This window comes from Enoplosus armatus, chromosome 22 (assembly GCF_043641665.1).
Source record: "Enoplosus armatus isolate fEnoArm2 chromosome 22, fEnoArm2.hap1, whole genome shotgun sequence".
In the NCBI taxonomy this organism is placed as follows: domain Eukaryota; kingdom Metazoa; phylum Chordata; class Actinopteri; order Centrarchiformes; family Enoplosidae; genus Enoplosus; species Enoplosus armatus.
In genome coordinates this window covers 12,540,001-12,560,620 of record NC_092201.1, presented here as the reverse complement: position 1 = coordinate 12,560,620, position 20,620 = coordinate 12,540,001, and the positions used below count along the sequence as shown (strand labels likewise).

The window sequence follows — 20,620 nt, the reverse complement described above, 5'->3', positions numbered from 1 at the left end:
GTCGCCATGAGGGAGAGAAAGGGAGATGAGACTTGACATTTTGTTGGACTCCGAACAGAACCGTCGGAATTACTATTGGGGGCAATGCTTCCTTTGAATGTTTTAATGGAGTACGGACACACAAAGAGGGGTTAGAGAGATGAGAGGACAAGTGAAAAGATGAGATGGAAAGATTTTACGAAACTCAGAGCTCAAAGCAGTTGAAACTCATTGTTTCAGGCAGCGTTTCCTATCGCTGGGATGTTTTATTGGGTATTGGAAACAGACAAGAGAAGAATGGCAAGAGCAGCAGAAATGTTGCCAGATTGTACTGTTCAAAGAGTGCATGTGTTTGAGCACCTCTAAAGTCAAGCTTTGTGTTTGTTTGCCCTTCATGATAGGCTGGGGGTGTTCAGGTGTGACCAATAAGGTGGAGCTGACAGTTGAGTTTCTGCCCTGTGATTGGCTGCAAGCCACTCAGGTTACAGGCTTTGTATTGATTCAAATATTTGAAACCTTTTCTTCTAAAGAGGGAGGGGGGGGGGGGGGGGGGGGGGGGTACCTGACAGCAGTTTTCATTGGCTGCTCAGCTGTAAAACTTTAACTGTGCAGTAAAAAGTGTTGCGGGGTGAAAAAATGGCAGAGAATTTTTTTTTACAATACCCTGTCGTATAGGTTTCCTGCTTTTATAATGGCAGGCCTCCCTTGAGGTTGTAACATTTTAAGCTCTCAATTACTATTCTCTTTAGTCATGATAAATGTCAACTGCATGGAAATAACTTCTTCAGCTGAGCAAGGCCTAATGAGGGCAGTAACAATAGTGTTTTTTGTGGATCCCTTAACAGCAAAAAACACAAGAAAAGAATGAAAATATAGGATGAGTTGGCAAAACATAAAGATGAATGAAATGAAAGCAGCAGCCTATCATCAGAGAAGAATGCGTAGCCTGGATTTCACCTTTCAATAGGGTTTCAGGAGGGCAGAAGTAGTGTGTGAAAGGGGGTGAAGTGTGTCTCCCTGGTGGGCTCGTCACCTCTCTGAAACCTGTCACGGCTGCAAATGTCTTGTTTGTTTTCTGTTGTTTTACTGACCGTCCCTCTCACTAACTGACTAAACACTGTTGTTGACGTTACACAGTGGGGGTGGGCAGGGGGGGTGGCCACCAGAGTTGAAGTCGACAGCATTTCTGTATCGCATGTATCTGCTGTTATTTTTTATTTTTTGTTATTGTTTGGTAATAGTGGCAGTATTTTAAATGATAGACCTTGTTTTGGAAGAAACTGTTGTATATACATGTTTGTGTGTGTGTGTGTCGTCGGGAGCTGTGTGTGGTTGTCACTCACAGTGACAGCTGGACAGAATGTGTGTCACAACGACCACAAGTGTGTGTGTGTGTGTGTGTGTGTGTGTGATAGAGGTATGTGGTCAAGGAGGCACACTGACTGTTGATATACAAATTTATGAGCTTTTTGTGTGTATGCATGGGTGTGTGGTCATTTGTCCTCATACACAAACACAAGTGTGTCATTGGAGCAACTTGCTTCACAGGTCATTAACAGCTCTTATCACCTCTGCAGCCCTCACCACCTACGATGCAGGACTCTGAACGTGTGGCCTTTTTGTCAATAATGAATCCAAACGACTAAACCAACTGATTCCAAATAATGTGTTTGTCACATCTCTTATCAGCGCTGTAAGGCTGTACAAGTGTAATAGCCAGATCTTAATGTGCTATAAAACGATTGCTAATGTTTACTGGGGCTGTCCAGTGAGTGTGTGTCGGCTTGTAAATGTGTTAAATCAACAGTGCAGCTAATAGAGATAAGGGAAGGTGTATAGCTAGAGAACGATTTACCTGTGATACTTCAAAAGTGTTGAGATTACGCTGCAGCTTTGATGCTCCCACCTCTTGTTTTTACTTGGAGGGTCATCTATTACAGCACTCAGGAGTAGTAAGTCCTGTTAAACCTGTGTGTGTCTGTTTGTGCACGTCTGCTGGTGGGTGCCTGTATGTATGTATGTGTGTATGTATGTGTGTGTGTGATGGCATACTTACACACACACACAAGGTTTTTTTCCGTGGCGTCTGTGCCTGTGACACACCCTTTCCACAGTTCAGCCCATCCTCTGCTTGTGTGTGTGTGATCCCATGCCAGCAGCTGGTGGGCTCTATAAATAGAGTGAGGGAAAGGAAACAAACAACTATCTTAGTGGTTCTTTCATTAATTGTTGCCGTTTGATCAGAGTCGTTTTTGAGTAAGAAAGGTAAGAGATAGTGCCGTCCTCTAGGAGTATTTAAAAATTGACACATCGCTCTACTAAAGTTAGAATTGATGCCTCATGACTGCAAAGCCAACGCTATCTCAATCAGATTTTCTCAGCGACGCCCTTCTCTTTTTATCTGACTCATGAATTGTGCTTCACGTCTTCCCATGACCCTGTAATCTTTTCCGCCACAGCGCGTCATTTTTGGTACCCAGCACTGGTACTGCAGTGCTCTGTGGTGTCATTGCTCTCCTTGATTTTTCACACCAGTGTTTCTGCCAATCAGAGGACGGTGGGGGTTAGTGCCGGTGCCGCCCACTCTGGGAAGCTAATAACTCTTAGAGCGCCGACTGTATCGGAGTGTAAAACTGCGATAGTTTACTTACTTACTCTCACAATATAGCTCCGCTTGTGTGTAGAATAGGTGGTGATGTCGTACGCCAGTCATGGTGTGAAAGCCATACACTGAGCATTGCTTTCAGTGTGTAGTGTGTGTGTGTAAGGGTGTGAAACAAAAGGGAATGAAAGGGCCCTACTGTTGTGTTTAGTTAAGCCCAGTGGTAACAGATTGTGTCAGGACCTACTTGGTCACACACTCATTTGATGTGACTTTGTACAGTGCTGTAATGTTTTGACTTGTTGGAGTGTGTGTGTTCATGAAAGAACAGCACGAGCCTCCAAAGTAGGATTTTATTCCCTAAATTATGATTGCATACACAGAATCATGTCAGTGCATTTCTCCGCCACAAGTCCATGCTGGATGTGTATATTCGAGTGTGTGTGTGTGTGTGTGGCTGGCTGCAAGTGGGATAACTGTGTTTTTCCCTGACCCACAGGGAGAGACAGGTGTGGAGCGCTGCAGAGAAATAAACGTCTGTTAGCGCTGTGTTGAATGAGCACCTCCATTCCAGCACATTACAGCCGCCCAACACACCACAGCTGCTGCTTAATGTCACTGTCCTGCAGAGTGACTTGTTAATGTGTGTCTGCGCTCGTACATGTGCTTTTTGTCACCCTGGTGCCACCCGTGCATCATGATTTATGTCTCCCACAGCCGTGAACCAACAGTAGCTTGGCTGCACTGAACTAATTGACCCTCATGTTGCTTCCCATTGCGAGTTATTCGTCCTAGTGCAGTTGGAGTTGACCTCCGGTCTGGTTAGCAGTTAGCTAGGGGCTAGCCTCATGAGCCGGCCTGTCCACACCCTGCTCTGATCAACTGCCCCTGTGTTTGAGAGAGTTTAGGGTCCTGAGAAATGACCTCATCTACGTCTGAGAGCGACAGGGCACCTGTGGCCGCACCTCACCATGACTCTTTCAACCCTAAACCCACACACACACACACACACACTTGGAAACACACATATGACACACTCACGTGCTCTATATGGTGCGGCAAAGCTGTGCAATCCGACCCATCTCCCTGCCCCGCTTCAACAGTATTATCCCCCCTGCGAATTTCATCTGGCCTCGCCACCTGTTGTCAGCTGTATTTCACTCAGCCTGTGCCCTCTGCAGCCTATAGCCTTCTGTCTCTCTCCATAGGCACCAGAACTTACAGTTGTGCCAGAAAGTAGGAATGAGACCAGACCCAGGCCTCCCCAGGGGCAGAAATCCTAGACTGATCCAATTACACCCAGCCGGGGCTTGAATCAGACCGAATCTACTCCGACTGGCAACTACTTAATTCAATCTAGCGGCAAAAGTGTAACAAAATAAACAAGTCAAGCTGTTAAACTGCAGTGTAGAGAGGGCAGATGAGATTGGATTGGGCCCAACCAATATGTGTTGAGGCTGTACCTAGTAAATATTTATGGCATACAATCAGTATTTACCCCAGTTCAGGATTGAAAAATCCACTGCGTTATAATGGCAGTCCCAGATGCTACTAACCGCTGTATTAGAGTTTAGGGTAAGGTTTTTCCTGCTCTATTGTTTTCCTGAGATTACTCTGCCATGTTATGTTTGCAAGAAAAAGTCTATTACATCTAATAAAATCTCCCAGCAACAAAATGAAAGGCCTGCTTTGCACAGTTATTGTTTAGATAAATACCACACATTTATTGTGGTAAATCGGTCATTGTATTATCTTAATACTTAATTTTAAAAACATTTTAACATTTATACATTATAACAGATAAGATAATAAGATAAAAGTAGATATTTCTTTTAAACCAAACACTTTTTCTACAGTTTAATAGATAGAGAGAATCAATTGGATGGCAGAGAAGAGCGACAACATGAGTGGAGGCAGTTGTTCAGAGATATAACAGGAAGTAAATCATTACTGTAGTGTTGTCGTGCAGAGCTACTTGTTTTTTTGTTGTTGTGTTTTTTACAGGAAGAGGTTTCTTTTATTTTGAAATGACACCAGTTCTGAACTATTTGACACTTACTTGCCTCCTTGTAAACTTTGGAAACACCTTTGGCTTGCAAATGTGTGTTGTTGTTGGTTTAATGTGACCTTCCTCTGCTTTGTTGATATGCACTGTATCACAGAAAGCATTCACCTTGTTGAAATCTGGCCTCTGCTCTAAGGACATGCGACCTGGTTTGGGTCCTTTTACCTTTGTCGGCAATATTGCCTCTGTTTGCACTTTCGTATTACTCTATCAGAGTGGTTAGCTACACCTGAGTGTGCTGTGTGCAGTTTACTGTGGTCACGTTAGATGTTTATTTCAAAACCTTAAATCTTTTAACCTGTTGTTTTGTCACCCTTTACTGCCATTTGGAGCTGCCAGTAAGTAAAAGTGTATAACAACCAAATACCTGCTTATCTTTCTTCCAGATGGTGTCCATCGTGTTGTGGCCCTCTGCACGCTGCGTGTCACCATCATCACAGACGACATGTTGACCAACAGCATCACGGTGCGTCTGGAGAACATGTCCCAGGAGCGCTTCCTCTCTCCGCTGCTCAGCCTCTTCCTCGAGGGTGTGGCGGCGGTGCTCTCCACCAAACGGGAAGCGGTATTCGTGTTCAACATCCAGAACGACACCGACGTGCAGGGCTCCATCCTCAATGTGACCTTCTCGGCGATGCAGCCCGGGGGCGCCGCGGGTAAAGGGACGTTCTTCCCTTCGGAGGAGCTGCAGGAGCAGATCTACCTCAACAGGACTCTGCTCAGGCTGATATCGTCTCAGGAGGTAACATACCCATGTATACAGACACACTAGTGCAAAATAATAACAAATACATACAAAACAAATCTATTAATATAACTGAGATGTCCTCTTCTCTCCAGGTATTGCCGTTTGATGACAACATCTGCCTGCGGGAGCCCTGTGAGAACTACATGAAGTGCGTGTCGGTGCTGAAGTTTGACAGCTCCCCTCCCTTCATCGCCTCCGACACGGTCCTGTTTCGACCCATCCACCCCATCAACGGGCTGCGCTGCCGCTGTCCGCTCGGCTTCACCGGGGACTACTGCGAGACCGAGATCGATCTCTGCTACACAGGACCCTGCAAGAACAACGGGAGATGCCGCAGCCGAGAGGGAGGGTACACCTGCGAGTGCCTGGAAGACTTCACGGGTGAGTTGTCTACATGGGAAAACTTTGATTATATTAACCTTGATTACCTTGAAAACAAATCTTACAGTGTCTATTGCCTAAACTAAACTATATTGTGCTTAATACAAATTACACATATTTTCTTCCAGAGAAAACCCGGGAAAGTCTTTTATAAGTATGTGTAAGGGCTCATATTCTTTCTGACAAAGGCTTTAATGAGTTGTACAAAACTGCCAAACCGCACTGACAGGTTGTAAAAGCTCTCACCACCTATTGTTGTAGCTTGAGGTCGACCCCAGTTCAGAAAGGGAAAGCATGCTTTGTAACACTGTAGGTATAGCCACCTGCACACACACACGTACACACACAGTAGATTTATTGCTGTATAGAGGAGTTTGGAATGCTGACTATACTGGTCAAACCAGATTCATCTCAAATAGCACTTAACCCATTCACCAAAACCAACATTAATAACATTTTTTCTTTAAAACGTAATCTTAATATTGTGAAATATGAGCACTATGTGAAGACAATACAGTACAAAGGGTAGCTCTTACTCTCTAGTAACCAGTCATGAACATTTGGCCCCCCCATAATCCACATTGTTTCTGTGCTACTTGAAAGTAGTAATAGTAATGCCTGTTGTCCCTCTATCATTGTTTTTAGATATGAAATATCTATATGTTTTTTTGTCAGTGAGCTCAAGTGTAAACATGTTGACAAGACTCATCAGACCCCCAACTTTACTGTTCAGGTTCACTTTCGGCGCTATAATCAGCGCTGTCACGAGATGCCCATTCTTGCATTCTTGTTTCACGCTATTCCTCTGATGGACATTTGGTGGTGGTGGTAAAATGGCAAGAAATTTAGCAATGCGCTAGCAAAAAGGCAAGGAAGAAGAAGCCTGCTAGCTAGCAAACATGGATGTAAACAATGCAGGTTTGAAAATATTCATTGGCGTTGCAAATTCTTTATGAGGTATTTGGCGAGAAACACGACAACAACTAACAACTGTGTTTGTTTACACAAAGACTCCACAGGGTAGCTTTAACCTAAAACCTGGCTTTTACACTGATTTAGAGAAAAGGACAAAGGACCCTAAACTCTTCCTGGAAGCTGGCGGTCATTCTGCTCAGCATTCACATGGTAGATGAGCTATGGGAAGCCTCGGAAGCTTTCATCATTCTCATTGAAATCACTTTCCGAAATATTTCCCGATGTCAGTGATCTTCCTCCCATACTTCCCCCTCGTACATCTGATACCGGACTGTCTCTGCTTCTCTGTCTCTCCCTATTAGAGCCTAGAGGGCCTCTGACAGCCGTCATACCTCCTCTGCCTCTGCCTCTCCCAACACTCCACCTCTCCTCCTTCTCTTCCTCTCCCATCTTATCTGATGTAATTACCTGATTATACCTGCCTTTGTCACTCACTGGCCCTGTCTCGCCTTCTTCTCCTGCTCCCCATGTCCATCCTCTCCACTCACCCATCATATTTCCCTTACCTACATCTCAGTGTCCCTCCCTTTGAAGGTCACAGTTCAACTCCAGATAGTCAGGGCCTATCAGGGGCCATAATGGGGCTGATGACAGGGGGCCCACTCTGTCCTCCTTGGGTTTCCTATATTACAGGGAAACAGATCCTTATAATTCGCCCTCGGAAAAAAGGATTATGCTGAGGAGAGAAGGGCCATTAGCTGGTTCCAGGCTGTGGTGTTGGGGGTCTGTGTGTGTCCTGGGTGGAGAGATCTTGTCTGGACAGCAAGTTGACACACAACACTGCACGGGACACAGAAGCACCTATCACAAATAATATTGCAGTCAGAAAGAGGCCTGCTGGTGTATTAGTGGAGGAATTTATGAGCCGCGCCAGGAAACTCGCTGATTTTAGACAAAGCTAGAGCCACATGGTCATTTAGCAGGAATTTCCCATGGCGAGACCCGCTGCAGTAAATAACTTAATTTGATAATATAATATAATCCATTTGATATCAACATGCAGCCTGCAGGTTATTCTGTGAAGGACAGACTCCCAGTCCAAATAGCGGCGTGCACACAAGACCTCGTAGACAACGTTTCCTTTGCACATCTCCAGTCGAATATCAGTTTGAATACGGCAGTTGCACATCAGTAAATGTCTTATTCATGACAATATCAATTTTGCCTGCGAGCAGAAAGTTCCTTTGATTACTTCTATCTAATGTTGGAAGTAGTAGATATAGAAGTGGTTGAGGGAAAGTGGGTGCACAAAAAGGCATTTCCAGCACGCAATCTGCAGTAATTGTAGGAATGTAGTGTAAGCGCTCAAGAGTGAATGTTTTCTGTAACCCAAGCTAGAGTGACGCTAAGAAGGATTTAGCTGGTCAGCTACTATCTGATCTTCATATGGTTTAAAAGTATCAGCATGAGTTCAGCCACGGATTTGACTTAATGGAGGAATGTCTCATCCCTGGCTTGAACTTCTCCCCTCTTTCTTTCTTTCTTTCTTTCACCCACTCTCAAGTGTTTCCCCTTGTCACTCCCTTTCCATGCTCCTTACTCCTTTTCATCTCCCATCCTCTCTCTTATTCTCTCCAAATATGGCCAAATTGTTGGCTAAGATTGTGACTAAGACCTGTGCTTCTCAGAAAAGGCCTTTAAACAGGACTTTGTCGTTGTTGCTAATGTTTAGATGAAGATAGGCTTTTCTTGAACTTGCGTTTTATAAGGGGCCTTAACAACATAATGTTAGCACTGTTGTATAAGTGCTTTGACTTATAATCAAAGGCATCTTGTTAAAACAGCTGGATTCCAAACAGATGAGACATCTGATAAGTCTGTATTTCAGTCAAGGGTGGACAACATGCTTCACAGAAAAGATAGAATGATGATAATAAACTAAAAATAAACTGAGATGATGTGATGGCAGGTAATTTAGCATTCACATTGCATTGCACTGCAATTGGAACACACACCTCATATCTACAGACAACACAGTGTCTTACAGGATAAGATGATGTCGCCGGTTGAAACTAAGGCAGGTAAAGGTGTCAAAAAACAACATGGGACATACAACAGATGTAACACAGCTCTCTTTTTTTCCTCATAGGCGAGCACTGTGAGCTGAATGCATCATCAGGCCGGTGTGTACCCGGTGTGTGCAAGAACGGCGGCAAGTGTGTCAACCGGCTTGCAGGAGGTTTCATGTGCCAGTGTCCACCAGGGGAGTACGAGAAGCCCTACTGTGAGATGACCACCCGCAGCTTCCCCGGACAGTCCTTCATCACCTTTAGAGGCCTGAGGCAAAGGTTCCACTTTACCGTCTCCTTCACGTGAGTTTCTTCTAAGCTAGTTAGCCGGACATGCTAATAATTGCATTTTACGTTGGAGCAGATTAAACACTCCCTTCAATCCAGAGTATTGCTCTTAAAAATTGGAATAGCCTGTGAGAATGTATTACTTGTGGTAAAGTATGTGGTATTCATATTCAACACATTTCCTTTTAAAGAGTATTCTGAATAGATTTTGGATTTTACAAAATCTTGGCTGCACCGCACGCCTTCTCACAGCACAGCAACAGCCGCACATGTCTGTAACAGTGTGTGTTGTAAACGGTAATTTAGATAGTAGCGAGGAGCTGCGCAAATAAACACATTTCAGTTCAGTGCGCTAACGTGTGTCAACTGGGGCGTGCCGAGACATGTGCACACTTTTCCATTGTGTCTCCGTCCGTTCCCTCCTCTCAATACCCACATGCACACACACACACACACACACACACACACACACACACACACACGTAGGAGTGAAGAAGACATGCGCTCCACCTGAATGTGCAACGTTATGAGGTGCGTTCGTGAAACTGCTCAAAGAAAATAGACCCTGGTTCAGCAAGTTTGCAACACACAGTAAATATTAGGCAGAGAAAGACTTTGATCACATGTTTCGTTAGCAATAATATGGAAGATGAGTTTGATAATTGCGAGTTCGTAGACACTGTGACGGTGAGAAAGGTTCGCAGTGTGGTGAAAACAGGAAAGGGCTGTGTGATGAGTTCTCTTATCAGTGTTTGGCTCCAGCCATCCTGACTTCCTGCCCCGCTGGCCTCACTGGCATCTGCCGGCTGACTCCTCTGCCCTCACCTTACACTCCTAACACACACACACAAACAGCCACGCACACTTTGTACTACTACTCACTCATTTAAGAGGTCTCTTCTCCCTCTCTCCCACGTGGATACACTCGTGCATCATCTAAGGCAGGGGAACTGTTTCCTCTCTGTGGCCCACCGGCTTTACACATCCTGCCTTTCCTTTCCAAGTGACTTTTCCTCAAGAGCTCCTCGGTCCTTCCATCGGGAAGCTATCTGCAAGGCCTTCAAACGCTCAGTCCCGGTCTGTTTGAGTTGGATAGGTGCTTAGAAATGTGACAGGAAACATGAGCTGGAGCAGAGAAAAACAGTCGGAATCCATTCAGCCCCTTTCTGTGTGACAAATCTGAATATCCATCGCTTCATTTTAACTCTCACTTTGGACTTTTAAATTGGATAAATGAATCCTTTATGCAGGAGGGTTTTTGTCAACCTGAGAAACATAAACTGTTAAAGAAGATACCACATACTGTATCTCCATTTTTTGGGTTGATTTCACCACCGTAGAATCTAAAAGAAGCCATAAAATCCTGTCTTTCTCCACAGGTTTGCTACCAGAGAGAGAAACGCTCTGCTTCTCTACAATGGCAGATTCAACGAAAAGCACGACTTCATCGCTCTGGAGATCATTGACGAGCAGATTCAACTCACCTTCTCTGGAGGTTAGGCTCCATAATGTGTGTGTGTGTGTATGCCAGTGTATTTGTGGTGACCACTTAGAGTAATTACTGTTAATATCAGCTACATTGTAAGGAGATTAACGCACGTGTAAGTGCACTTTATCTAAAGTGACTTTCACAGAGAGCACGCTAAATAACTCTTATCAACATGCACTTTCTTTTGACAAGGGTGTGTGGTTTTGTGTGTGTGTGTGTGTGTGTGTGTGTGTGTGTGTGTGTGTGTTAGTGCAGGCATCTATCCAAATGTACCAAAGTTTGAACATGTTCATTTGTGTGTGTGTGTGTGTGTGTGTGTGTGTGTAGGTAAGAGAGGTGGGTGTGTTTTACTGTTTTGAAAGCAGCTGCTTCCTCAGAGAGGGAGCTGCCAGACTGATTAATGATGGCGCAGACACTTTACTGGCCGAAAAACACCTACTTAATACACACACACACACACACACACACACACACACACATACAGGCGAAAGCCCACAAGCAGTGGGTCACTCCAAACTTGATTTTTTTGCAAACAATGCAAGCTTTTAAAGCAAGCATGCGCCCAAAAACATGCAGACTCACGCACATACAGTTTGTGTGCAATCACACACACACACACACACACACACACACACACACACACACACACACCCACAATCATGGTGAAAACTGGTAACTGTTGGACTGCAGATCAAACACATATTCTTTGGAGCGGTGACTGTTGTTTTCAGAGTCAGTCTACTTTCCCATGGTACCATACAGGGAGGAATCCAGTTCAATATGATTATGTTGGGTGAAGCCTGTTTGGGAGCCAAGCCAAGTCATTGTGCCCCGCTTCAAATCTGAATGCATGACTCATCAAATTAAATACTCTAAATTATGACTCATGGTTAATGAGAATAGTTAAAGGAAAGTCTTTGATTTGATTGCAGTATTTGTCTTTTCTATCTTTTATGTAGTGTAGTAAATACATGGGTTGAAGTAAGACATACTATCACTTACTTACACATACTTTCTGTTTTTCACGTGCACAGCCAGAACCCTGAGACATCACTTATTAACTCTCCCATGCACTCAAACACAAAGACACACACACACACATTACTTGTCAGTGTTGCCGTACTGTTTACTGATTTCCAGAGTAGTGGATTACTGCCCTGGCTGCTCCTGCCCTTGACAAACAAGAGTAAACCCCCAGTAAACCTTTTGCCTTTGTGCTCTGCAATCTTCTCACTGAGAGCCATTGATACTACAGACTAATAGTGGCTTTCCCAACACTTGATTTATGATCATGGTGTATGCGTGGCTCTGTGTATGTCATGTAAGGGCACAGAGTTTGCCTTTATTGGTAACTTCTCAATAACCTGTGGAGTGTGTTGAATGAAGTAGACATTTCTGTGAGCATTCCTCCTCTCATTCACTTACATTAAAGCGAGACTTTTCTTCTTCTTCTTCTTCTTCTTCTTCTTCTTATGCATGAAAGGTTGAATTCATAAGAAATAAAACGCACCCTTGCCCAATTCAATACATTCAGCAGTTTAGATGCTACTGCCCTGCTCCCTCCATTCACTCTTTTTCTCTTTCTTCCCTCCTTCCCTCGCCATCCAGGGGAGACGAAGACCACGGTGTCCCCCTACATCCCGGGCGGGGTCAGTGACGGCCAGTGGCACTCTGTCCAGCTCCATTACTACAACAAGGTAAGGAATTTAATCAACCAGCCAGCCGTCGGATACTGATTAAGCCGGAGGAGGATATTTTGTAATATAGGAAAAACTGGAGTTGAATGGTGCATTATTTCCCATAAATGATGTCGCCCTTATTGAAGGGCGAGATCATAATTAGGCAGTGTTAAGGGGGAGCAAGCTCAGCAGTGGTAATGTGGGAGTAAAGTGTATGAAATGGGGATTTCTTTGAGGCTACCGAGGCAGCTGACCTTGACTGCTGATTCGGGAGATTATCTTAACAGTGCAAGTTTCTTTGGTGACGTTAACTCTGACACGGGCTCACCCCTCTGCCTTAGCCTTTGACACTGAATTATGGTGTAGCTTTCTTGTGAGAAGCACAGGGGCTTCAACCTCAAGGGTCAAAAGTTCAACAACTGTGTTTTCCTACTGAACAGCTTAAGCATACATGTGGTTTTAAGATAAGGGTGGATTGTCTTTATATGTAGCCTATGGATGCTATCATATGGTACAATCCAATCGAATCTACATCTTTTGTCCATTTTAATTTGTAATTTTCATTTTTCGAGACGTTCCCACGATGGTCCTCTTGCTTCTTTACTAAGTCCAATCTCAGAAAAGAGACAGCGATTATTTCACAGTCGAGCTCATGTATCCACTTCAGTTGTAATATTATATTAGAAGGGCTTACATCGCAGTCAATTGCTGGTGTTAATTTCCAACAAACTTCCAGAGCCTGCGGGCATTGTTCTTTTAACATTAAACCAGACAGGAAATAAGATAACACTGGCCCTCTGAACATGTACATCCTATAGTTTGTTGTCTGTTTTAACCCATTTAAAGTTGAAACAGCAGTTAATTTGCCATCTTCCCTAACTGAAGCCAATCAATTCAAGCCTTGTGGACATGTGACACACCATGTGCTAGCCTTATTTCATACGTTATGTTCTGACAAAAGACATCAATGCTTCTTTTCATGCACTGTTTTCCCTCCATCTCTTTCCTTCTCTTGGCTCTTCCTTCATGCACACAACGCTGAAAGCTGTAGCATCGCCGGCCTGACCCAAGACCTCCAGCATCGTATTTCAGCAGCACTTTTGCAACTTGTTAAAGAGAGTAACCTGCTTCTTGGCCTAAGCCTACAATGCACACCTTCTCACATTTCACAGGTTGTTCGCCTCTTTCTTGTGTCTACCAGCTATAGAGCCCATAGCATACTTGGTAGTCTTGACAGGAAAGTATTCATCAAAGGTGATGGATTGGGGGGCTAGCATACTGTACCATGTTAGCTGCAGGGTCACATCTGTATCTATTGTTTGAGGTGTACTTAGGCTGTATGTCTGCCTGTTCAACAGCACTGCCTTTATTATGCTAGAGACAATAGCTTAAACCTTGTAGTGCTTTGTTAACGTTGCTACCTCCGGTATTATTTGCAGGGCACCATCTCTTGGCACAGAAGACTTCATTGTTTTGTTTGTCTGTTGGGTTGTCTAGTGTTTGTAGGGATGTCTCCATGGAAACGAGAGATTGATTTCCATGTCCGAACAGATTTCCTGCTTTGTTCCTGTTCTGTGCAGTTTACTTTTCTTTTTTATTTGGCATTACCAATCCTATAGGCTTCCTCTTTGCTGCTTGTGGCATGCAGATACAAGCAGTACGCACACAAACCTGTGTTATTAGCGTGTAAAAGAAGGGGATGTGTGCGTTCCACTGACGTCAGTCTCAATGCAGACCGGTGATTTGCAAAGCAGGTGACACATTCTGTTGAATTAGCCCCGAGGTCGACTGTAGCGCTGACACAGGGTCAGCTTTTCTACATGTGTTGAATGATCAGAAGTCGGATTGACTGATGGTAATTTAATCCTACATCAGTTGCTGGAGGGATTAGTGGAAATGTATATGGCAGAATGCAGTAATGTTCTCACAATAGGTTAGACGGCGTTGACATGTGAATGCATGGACAAGAATGATGGCACACACACTGTGCGTCTGCTGCACGTGAAACTCACACACACATTTGTCTGTAGGTAGCATTGCTTGCGTAGCCCAGAGAGGCTAGAGAGAAAATCAGAGCCCAATTCCCAAAGAGTGATGTAATCCAGATTCATGTCACGCAAACACGCACTCACACACATACACTCACATGAATAATGTTCCCTCTCTGTCCATGTGTTATCTTTCTGGGAGCTTTTGAGGGGTTTTAGCTCTCATAAATGGAGAGGCTTTAGTCAAGATGGCTTCTGGTGATTGATATATATACTTTAGAGAATCAGTAGCCAGTTGTACCAGCTAAATTCAAACGTAGCCTAGTTATAATGCTAGTGATTACTAAGTGGACATTTACACAAACAGGTTCTTATGTGGAGATTATATACTTAATATTTACACCCATTAGCATGCTAATTACGTTCACGACCTGTTTAGTTTGTAAGGTAAAAGAGGCGATATGGAATGCAGTCGACATATCTGACCTGACACGCGATCACAATGTTGTTTTATAAAGATGAAAACTGGTTAGGTTTTAAATTGTATTTCATAAAAATAACACAGTGTGTTTGCTAATTGCACCACACAACTAGTTCTTACATAAAGATTTGTTGTTGCTAAATATTTACAGTATGTAAATATTTGCCCGGTGTAAATGTTACAAAGCCAGCTGAGCTAGCTAACTGACAAAACTGACGTTGGCTTGCTAATATATGACCAGTTTAGACTGAAGAGTAAACAGGGTGATATGAATTAAATTTAGATTAAATAACACAATATACCTTAAATTACAAAGCAAACGTTCTTAAATGACCAAATAGTGTCGGTTAGGTTATCATGATCTGAAATTTCCCTCTCATTCTAAACTGCATGAATACTACTAACTCTGAAACTTGTATTTCTCCATGTATACATATCTAAATATAACAAAGTAATAATATATTGTTTAGCCCCTACAGCTGTTGTTTTGTTGTTATGTTGCAACTTGTGATGCTTGACTTTCTGTTTACGGATGTTTTTGATTGGATGTTTACAAGCCAACCAATTCAGATATTGAAGTTTTTTAAGGGTGCAACCTGAGTTAGTAAATAACTAGTGAGAAGCTAGCTAGTAATTACTTAGTGAGCACTTTACACAAAAAACCTAGTGACACTGTGGATTAAGGAATATCTGGTGCTGCCCAGTCCAGGGTTGTTCTTCCCACTTGAGCCCCAGTTGGCTTGTAACGGTCCTAACGGCACGCTCACACAATACACACATGCACGCACAGGCGGTGATTTATTGGGTCAGATGATGAGGCGGTTGAAGTTGTGCAGGGTTTTAGGGGTGCCCCCTTTTTAAAGCCGCTGCTACTCTCTTCAGAAGAACCAGGGTGCCTCTGCTGAAAAACAGAGGTCAAAGGTCGGTGGAGGGTTGGCATGACAACAGACTTGGACTTGCCATTGTTGCAATGATCTGGGTCGGTTGGAAAGCTGTGTGTGCGTGTGTTTGCATCTGTGGGGGGCAAAGATAAATAGAAAACTACTCCGAGTGTGTGTGTGTTTTTGAATGTGTGCATATGTCCGTACTGCTATTAGAGATGTTACACAATAGAAGTGGAAGGATAAAGACATTTTTGAAATTCCATGGTGCGGAGTCTCAAGGACAGTTGACTTTGTCAGCAAGGAAAAACTAAACAGGAAACACACACACACACAAATACAGATAAAGCACGTAGATGGGTATTCCTGCAGCAGCTGGAGGTTTGTCTTGAGTTTTGATGTATACTAACTACAGGAAATGATGTCTCTTGTTGCAGGAAATGATGTTATTTAGCTGGACACTGGGCAGGATGTCAGTTGTCAGATGTCAGATTATATCTGCCAGGCCACCTGCATGGATTACATCAGGATAAAATAGATGCCGAATAGGCAAGGAATACTTGATTTATTTTATTTCCGTTGAATTTTACCATAACGACAACCACAATCTCATAATAGTTCAATTTTAAAAAAATATTATTTTGTAATAGCAGTTTTGCCTTGAAAGAAACATTCTAAATGAACGTTGAAAGTTTATTCTTGACCTTACAAAAAGTCATTTTCCAGAAAATTTTTATCTCAAGGTCCATGTATTTTTAAGTATCTAAGTATCAAAGGAATAACCAACAACCCTCCGCTGACAAAGATCTCGAGTTCTGGAAAAAAATGGACCTTGAGTTGGTATGATTTCTATTTGGAAGCATGAGAGCAATAAACAAGAAGGAATTTGCAGGAATCTTAATTATATTTGCATTCATGTTCCACCAGCTATCTTAAAACAAGAATAAAGACAGAATAAATGCTTATGAGTGAAACACCAATTAACTGTAAACCACAGCTAGGAATAAACTATAATTAAGTTCCATGTGATCCATCCACATGGTGCCAAATTCAGCGAAGCAGAGCATGGCTGCAGATGTGACATGCCTGCGTGTTTGCAGTACTTTTATAACGCTGCTTTACGCTGCTCGCAGGCTTGATGTTAGATATGTTAATAGTGTTACACTGGCTAATATGGGCTATGATATTTACAGCTAGGGTGTGTAGACAGCATTCCCAGACAGGCTTAGCTGGCTCTTATCACCAGCAAGCACCAAAGGTTCACTCTTTCTGCTTGTGCTGTTCCTCCCTCGCTCTCACTCTGGTGCTGTTTACATGGCAGGACTTTAATCATCAGAGCATAAGTGCAAATTACTTCACAGCACAGCTTGAAGTACTTTTTAAATACCATACCATACCATGTGTGTATTTTTGCGTTCCACCTCTGCTGGGCTGAAACACTTGATGTAACTCGGCTGTATTCAGAAACCTGTTGGGTAAACTCCAATAAGGACAGGCCTTTTATTGAAAATGACCACATTGACTGAGTCTAGCATATCAATACATAATATCATACACATGTCTTCATCAGGGGAATTGCGCTGAACAGTTATCTCAGTCTGTGCTATAAAATAAATAGCTGCTACCCTCCTCTTTGTATTTTCTCTCTGTCTCTTTGTTGATGTTTCTGGGTTTATTGGGCTTCAAAGACAAGCTGATATGCCGTCAAACACACACACACGCACACACACTCACACACAGAGTCTTCTACACATGCACACAGTCGATAATTGCTCTTAAAATAAACACTCTGCCTGTAAGTGGTTTTGGAGTTATCATCCATTTCCCTGTGTTGTAGTTTTATTGCTAATAGCTGAGGCTACATGTGGTTTTCCTGGGTGGCCGTAACAGACAGACACATGCCTTATTAGGTGTTTGACCGTGTCATGGCAACACACACACACACTCACACACTTCATCGGCTATGCATGGGATGAACAATGTGCCAACGCATGTGTTATGAGTTTCTGCACAGACACGGGTGCAGGTTTGTGTATTTTCTCTACTAAGTGCTTTTTTAGAAAGGTTAAGTAGTCATTTTTTGAGGTGAAGCCCCAGACACTGCATTCCCCGGCAGGGTGTGTTTTTGAAGGAAGAGGCCATGTTATCCTTTGTTCTCATTGACGCAGGTTTCCCCCGGACCTCAAACAGATAAGGTTATCATCACACATAAACACACACTGTTACACACCACTAACTACTATTTTACTAACTATAATGCATCATACATTATCTGTGAGTATTCATACAAAGCAGATACACTGCCTATCAGAGGAGACATGCTTAGTGCTTTTAATCACTCATTATGATTATTATTATAACACATAGTAATCTAGCATGTAAACCTGCAAACCCATGTTTTGTGTCAGTTTGGTGTGGAAGCAGGTTTTGGGCTTTAACACGCTTGTGCCAAAAGGAATATTCCCTGCTTTTTCCTGCTGTACGCATAGCGTAGTATTTCACAGTGTGGTATAAATCAGCCAGAGACGTCTTTGTCCGAAGGCGGCAGCGGTGCATGAGTTGTAGCCTATTGTGTGAGGTGGTGGGAGAGGTGTGTTTGAAGTGGGCATGACGGAACTATGTTTTACTTTGGATGTCGTTATTGTTGGCAAATTGGCTGGTAGCAAATCCAACCGCAGACACTTCAGCATGCATGCCTCTGAACACACACACACACACACACAGACACACACTATAAATGTATACATTTCACATGTTTTTTTAAGTCCAATGAATACATTTTTTTCTGCACAAGTAAAAAGTGAAAATCCTCCTAACTGGAGTGATGAGACTTTCACTAGACAAAAAAAATATACACATCCAACACACACTTAGTGGGCTGCAGGTCTAACGCGGTGTGTGTGTTTCTCTCTCTCATGGTGTCTCTCTCCCAGGAAGGGGGGAGTCTGATGGACTCCAGTGGGGCTCTGCGGCTCCCGCTCTATACTGCCTGGCTGGAGCTCAATCAGAAGGAGGTAACCTCTGACCTCTAGCCTAGTCCCCACTGGTGTTTCTTTTCTCCCCCCCGGGGTCTCATTTAGTCCCTGCTCTGCTTCTAGTACAGTCTACTGGACTAACTCTACTGACCATATACCTCAGATATACAGAGGTAACATGGCCTCCAACACAACGGTGTTAGCTCTAGTTTAGTCTGGCTCTGTTCTGGTCGGGGACTATAGAGGAGGCTGTTGCAGATTTTGATTTTTCTAGTTTTGGTTTGGCCGTAGAAGGTGTGTGGACTTGGTAGTTGGTAGTGCCAATGTGACCTGGCTTTCTTCTGTCTCTCCTGTTTTCGACTTCTTGGTGAAGTCCTAAATAGAAACTACACAGGGTACCTTTAATAAATGTTCAAAACACTCTTTTTCTGCTTCGGCCTGGTGCTGCATGTTCGGGTGCTTTAACAGATGGTGGCATGAAATGAGCAGAAAAGGCCATTTTAAATTCAGGAAGCTTGATTGTGAGTTTTTAACACATGCAGATCTGTGTGTATTCGGTGTGCGGATAAAAAGAATGATTCCTCCTGGTCACCATGTTACACTTTGTGATTAGTACTTTTCACTTCACAAATCGTGAGCTGTGCAAAAATGTCATATGTTACTCTAGAAGAGTCAGAGGTCAGTATTCGTGAAGCACTTTTGGGACAGTATTTGCGATCAGCTCTCTCTCATTGAGGTCTAGCTCCATTGCATCTCCACTGCATCTCTCTGACTCTGACCTATTTAACTGTTTTGCATGTGCACATACATTCACTTTATCTTGACTATGTGTCACTGTCCTGCTCTACTGTCTCTATTTCTCCATCTAGCTGCAGAAGCTTCTCATATCTAAAAAGGGACCAGTGGTGTAAAACAGAAATGACACAGTAACAGCCTCCTTGCTCATCTGTCAACTCTCATTGACTTCCTCTGTTGAGGTTTGTTCAGGTGAAATAAACATGTCTGAGCATTGGCAGACAGGTAGGTAGACTCCCAGCGAGCAGTGATTGTGTTTTCCTTGGCTGCAGAGTGGCGGGCCGGAGCACCGATTCTGTCAGGGAGGATTAACGACACTCAGAAGTCGTCAAAGATGGCTCTTGTAATAAGCACAGACAGCAAATGTCTCAGGGCTCACACGCTTCTGTTTAGACTATAATTTAGTTTGAGGGATTTCATTTTAGATTGCATACTTAATCTTTTCTTGTGTTACAGTAAGATCCATACAAGTCCTTAGTGGTTGGTATTAATTGGAGAATTAACTAAATAATAGTGAGATATTATTTTAATAGAGCAAATGTCTGCACCAGTTTCAGGCTTCTGCATTTTTGGCTGTTGTAGCCACCTTCTTCTACAATTTATTGGGGTGTGTGTGTGTGTGACGGCACGTGTGGCAGGGTTAAAATGATCTTTAAAACAGCTTACTCTGAGAAATGTAAATATAAACAGTAGAAATAATAAATAAACACATTATATTATTATGAAGAATTCGTTTTTTGCAACAAGCAATAAAGCCACTCTGTATAATGTAATTTAAAAAATGTTTTTTAGGCATTTTATCTGCCTGAACCGAATGAAAAATGCGACAAAATACACTTTCTTTAGGTTATTTGTGTAACCCTGGCTCTCTGAGTAGCATGAGTGAGATGTCTTACTATGGGATACGCCACTGGCATATTCACGGACACGATTTCCAGCATTCCCTGCGCCGGGACCCTGCGCCTTCATATATGGGTGTCACACTAACCCTACAGAAGCTATTCTCTACCTACGGTATGTCTCAAGGCTAACTAACTAAACTGTCCTCAAATTGCCTGGCGCTAATTTCCTGGGATACTGGTCCAGCTGCCTTCATCATAGGTGGTTATTGACCTCTTTCCAAACAGTAGAATATTGTGGCTTCTCTACTTGCTAGCATATGTTATTTTCGCTACACCTAGCACGCTTGTTGTTAGTCTGTTCCTGTCTAATAACAGTTTAGCTAGCTAGCTTTGAGATAGCTTGGCTTCTGAAGTGAGAGGAGGTAATTGAAGCCATATATAAA

General features: G+C 43.2%; 1 protein-coding gene across 1 annotated transcript in view; it reads left to right on the top strand.

The window, feature by feature from the left end:
- celsr1a (cadherin EGF LAG seven-pass G-type receptor 1a) overlaps positions 1 to 20,620 on the top strand; it is an 84,341-nt gene that overhangs the window by 30,979 nt on the left and 32,742 nt on the right. The window contains exons 2-7 of the mRNA XM_070928748.1: positions 5,033 to 5,388; positions 5,487 to 5,775; positions 8,840 to 9,062; positions 10,427 to 10,542; positions 12,145 to 12,233; positions 18,499 to 18,579. Of these exons, the coding sequence (XP_070784849.1) occupies positions 5,033 to 5,388; positions 5,487 to 5,775; positions 8,840 to 9,062; positions 10,427 to 10,542; positions 12,145 to 12,233; positions 18,499 to 18,579 (1,154 nt within the window). The remainder of the gene's footprint in view (positions 1 to 5,032; positions 5,389 to 5,486; positions 5,776 to 8,839; positions 9,063 to 10,426; positions 10,543 to 12,144; positions 12,234 to 18,498; positions 18,580 to 20,620) is intronic.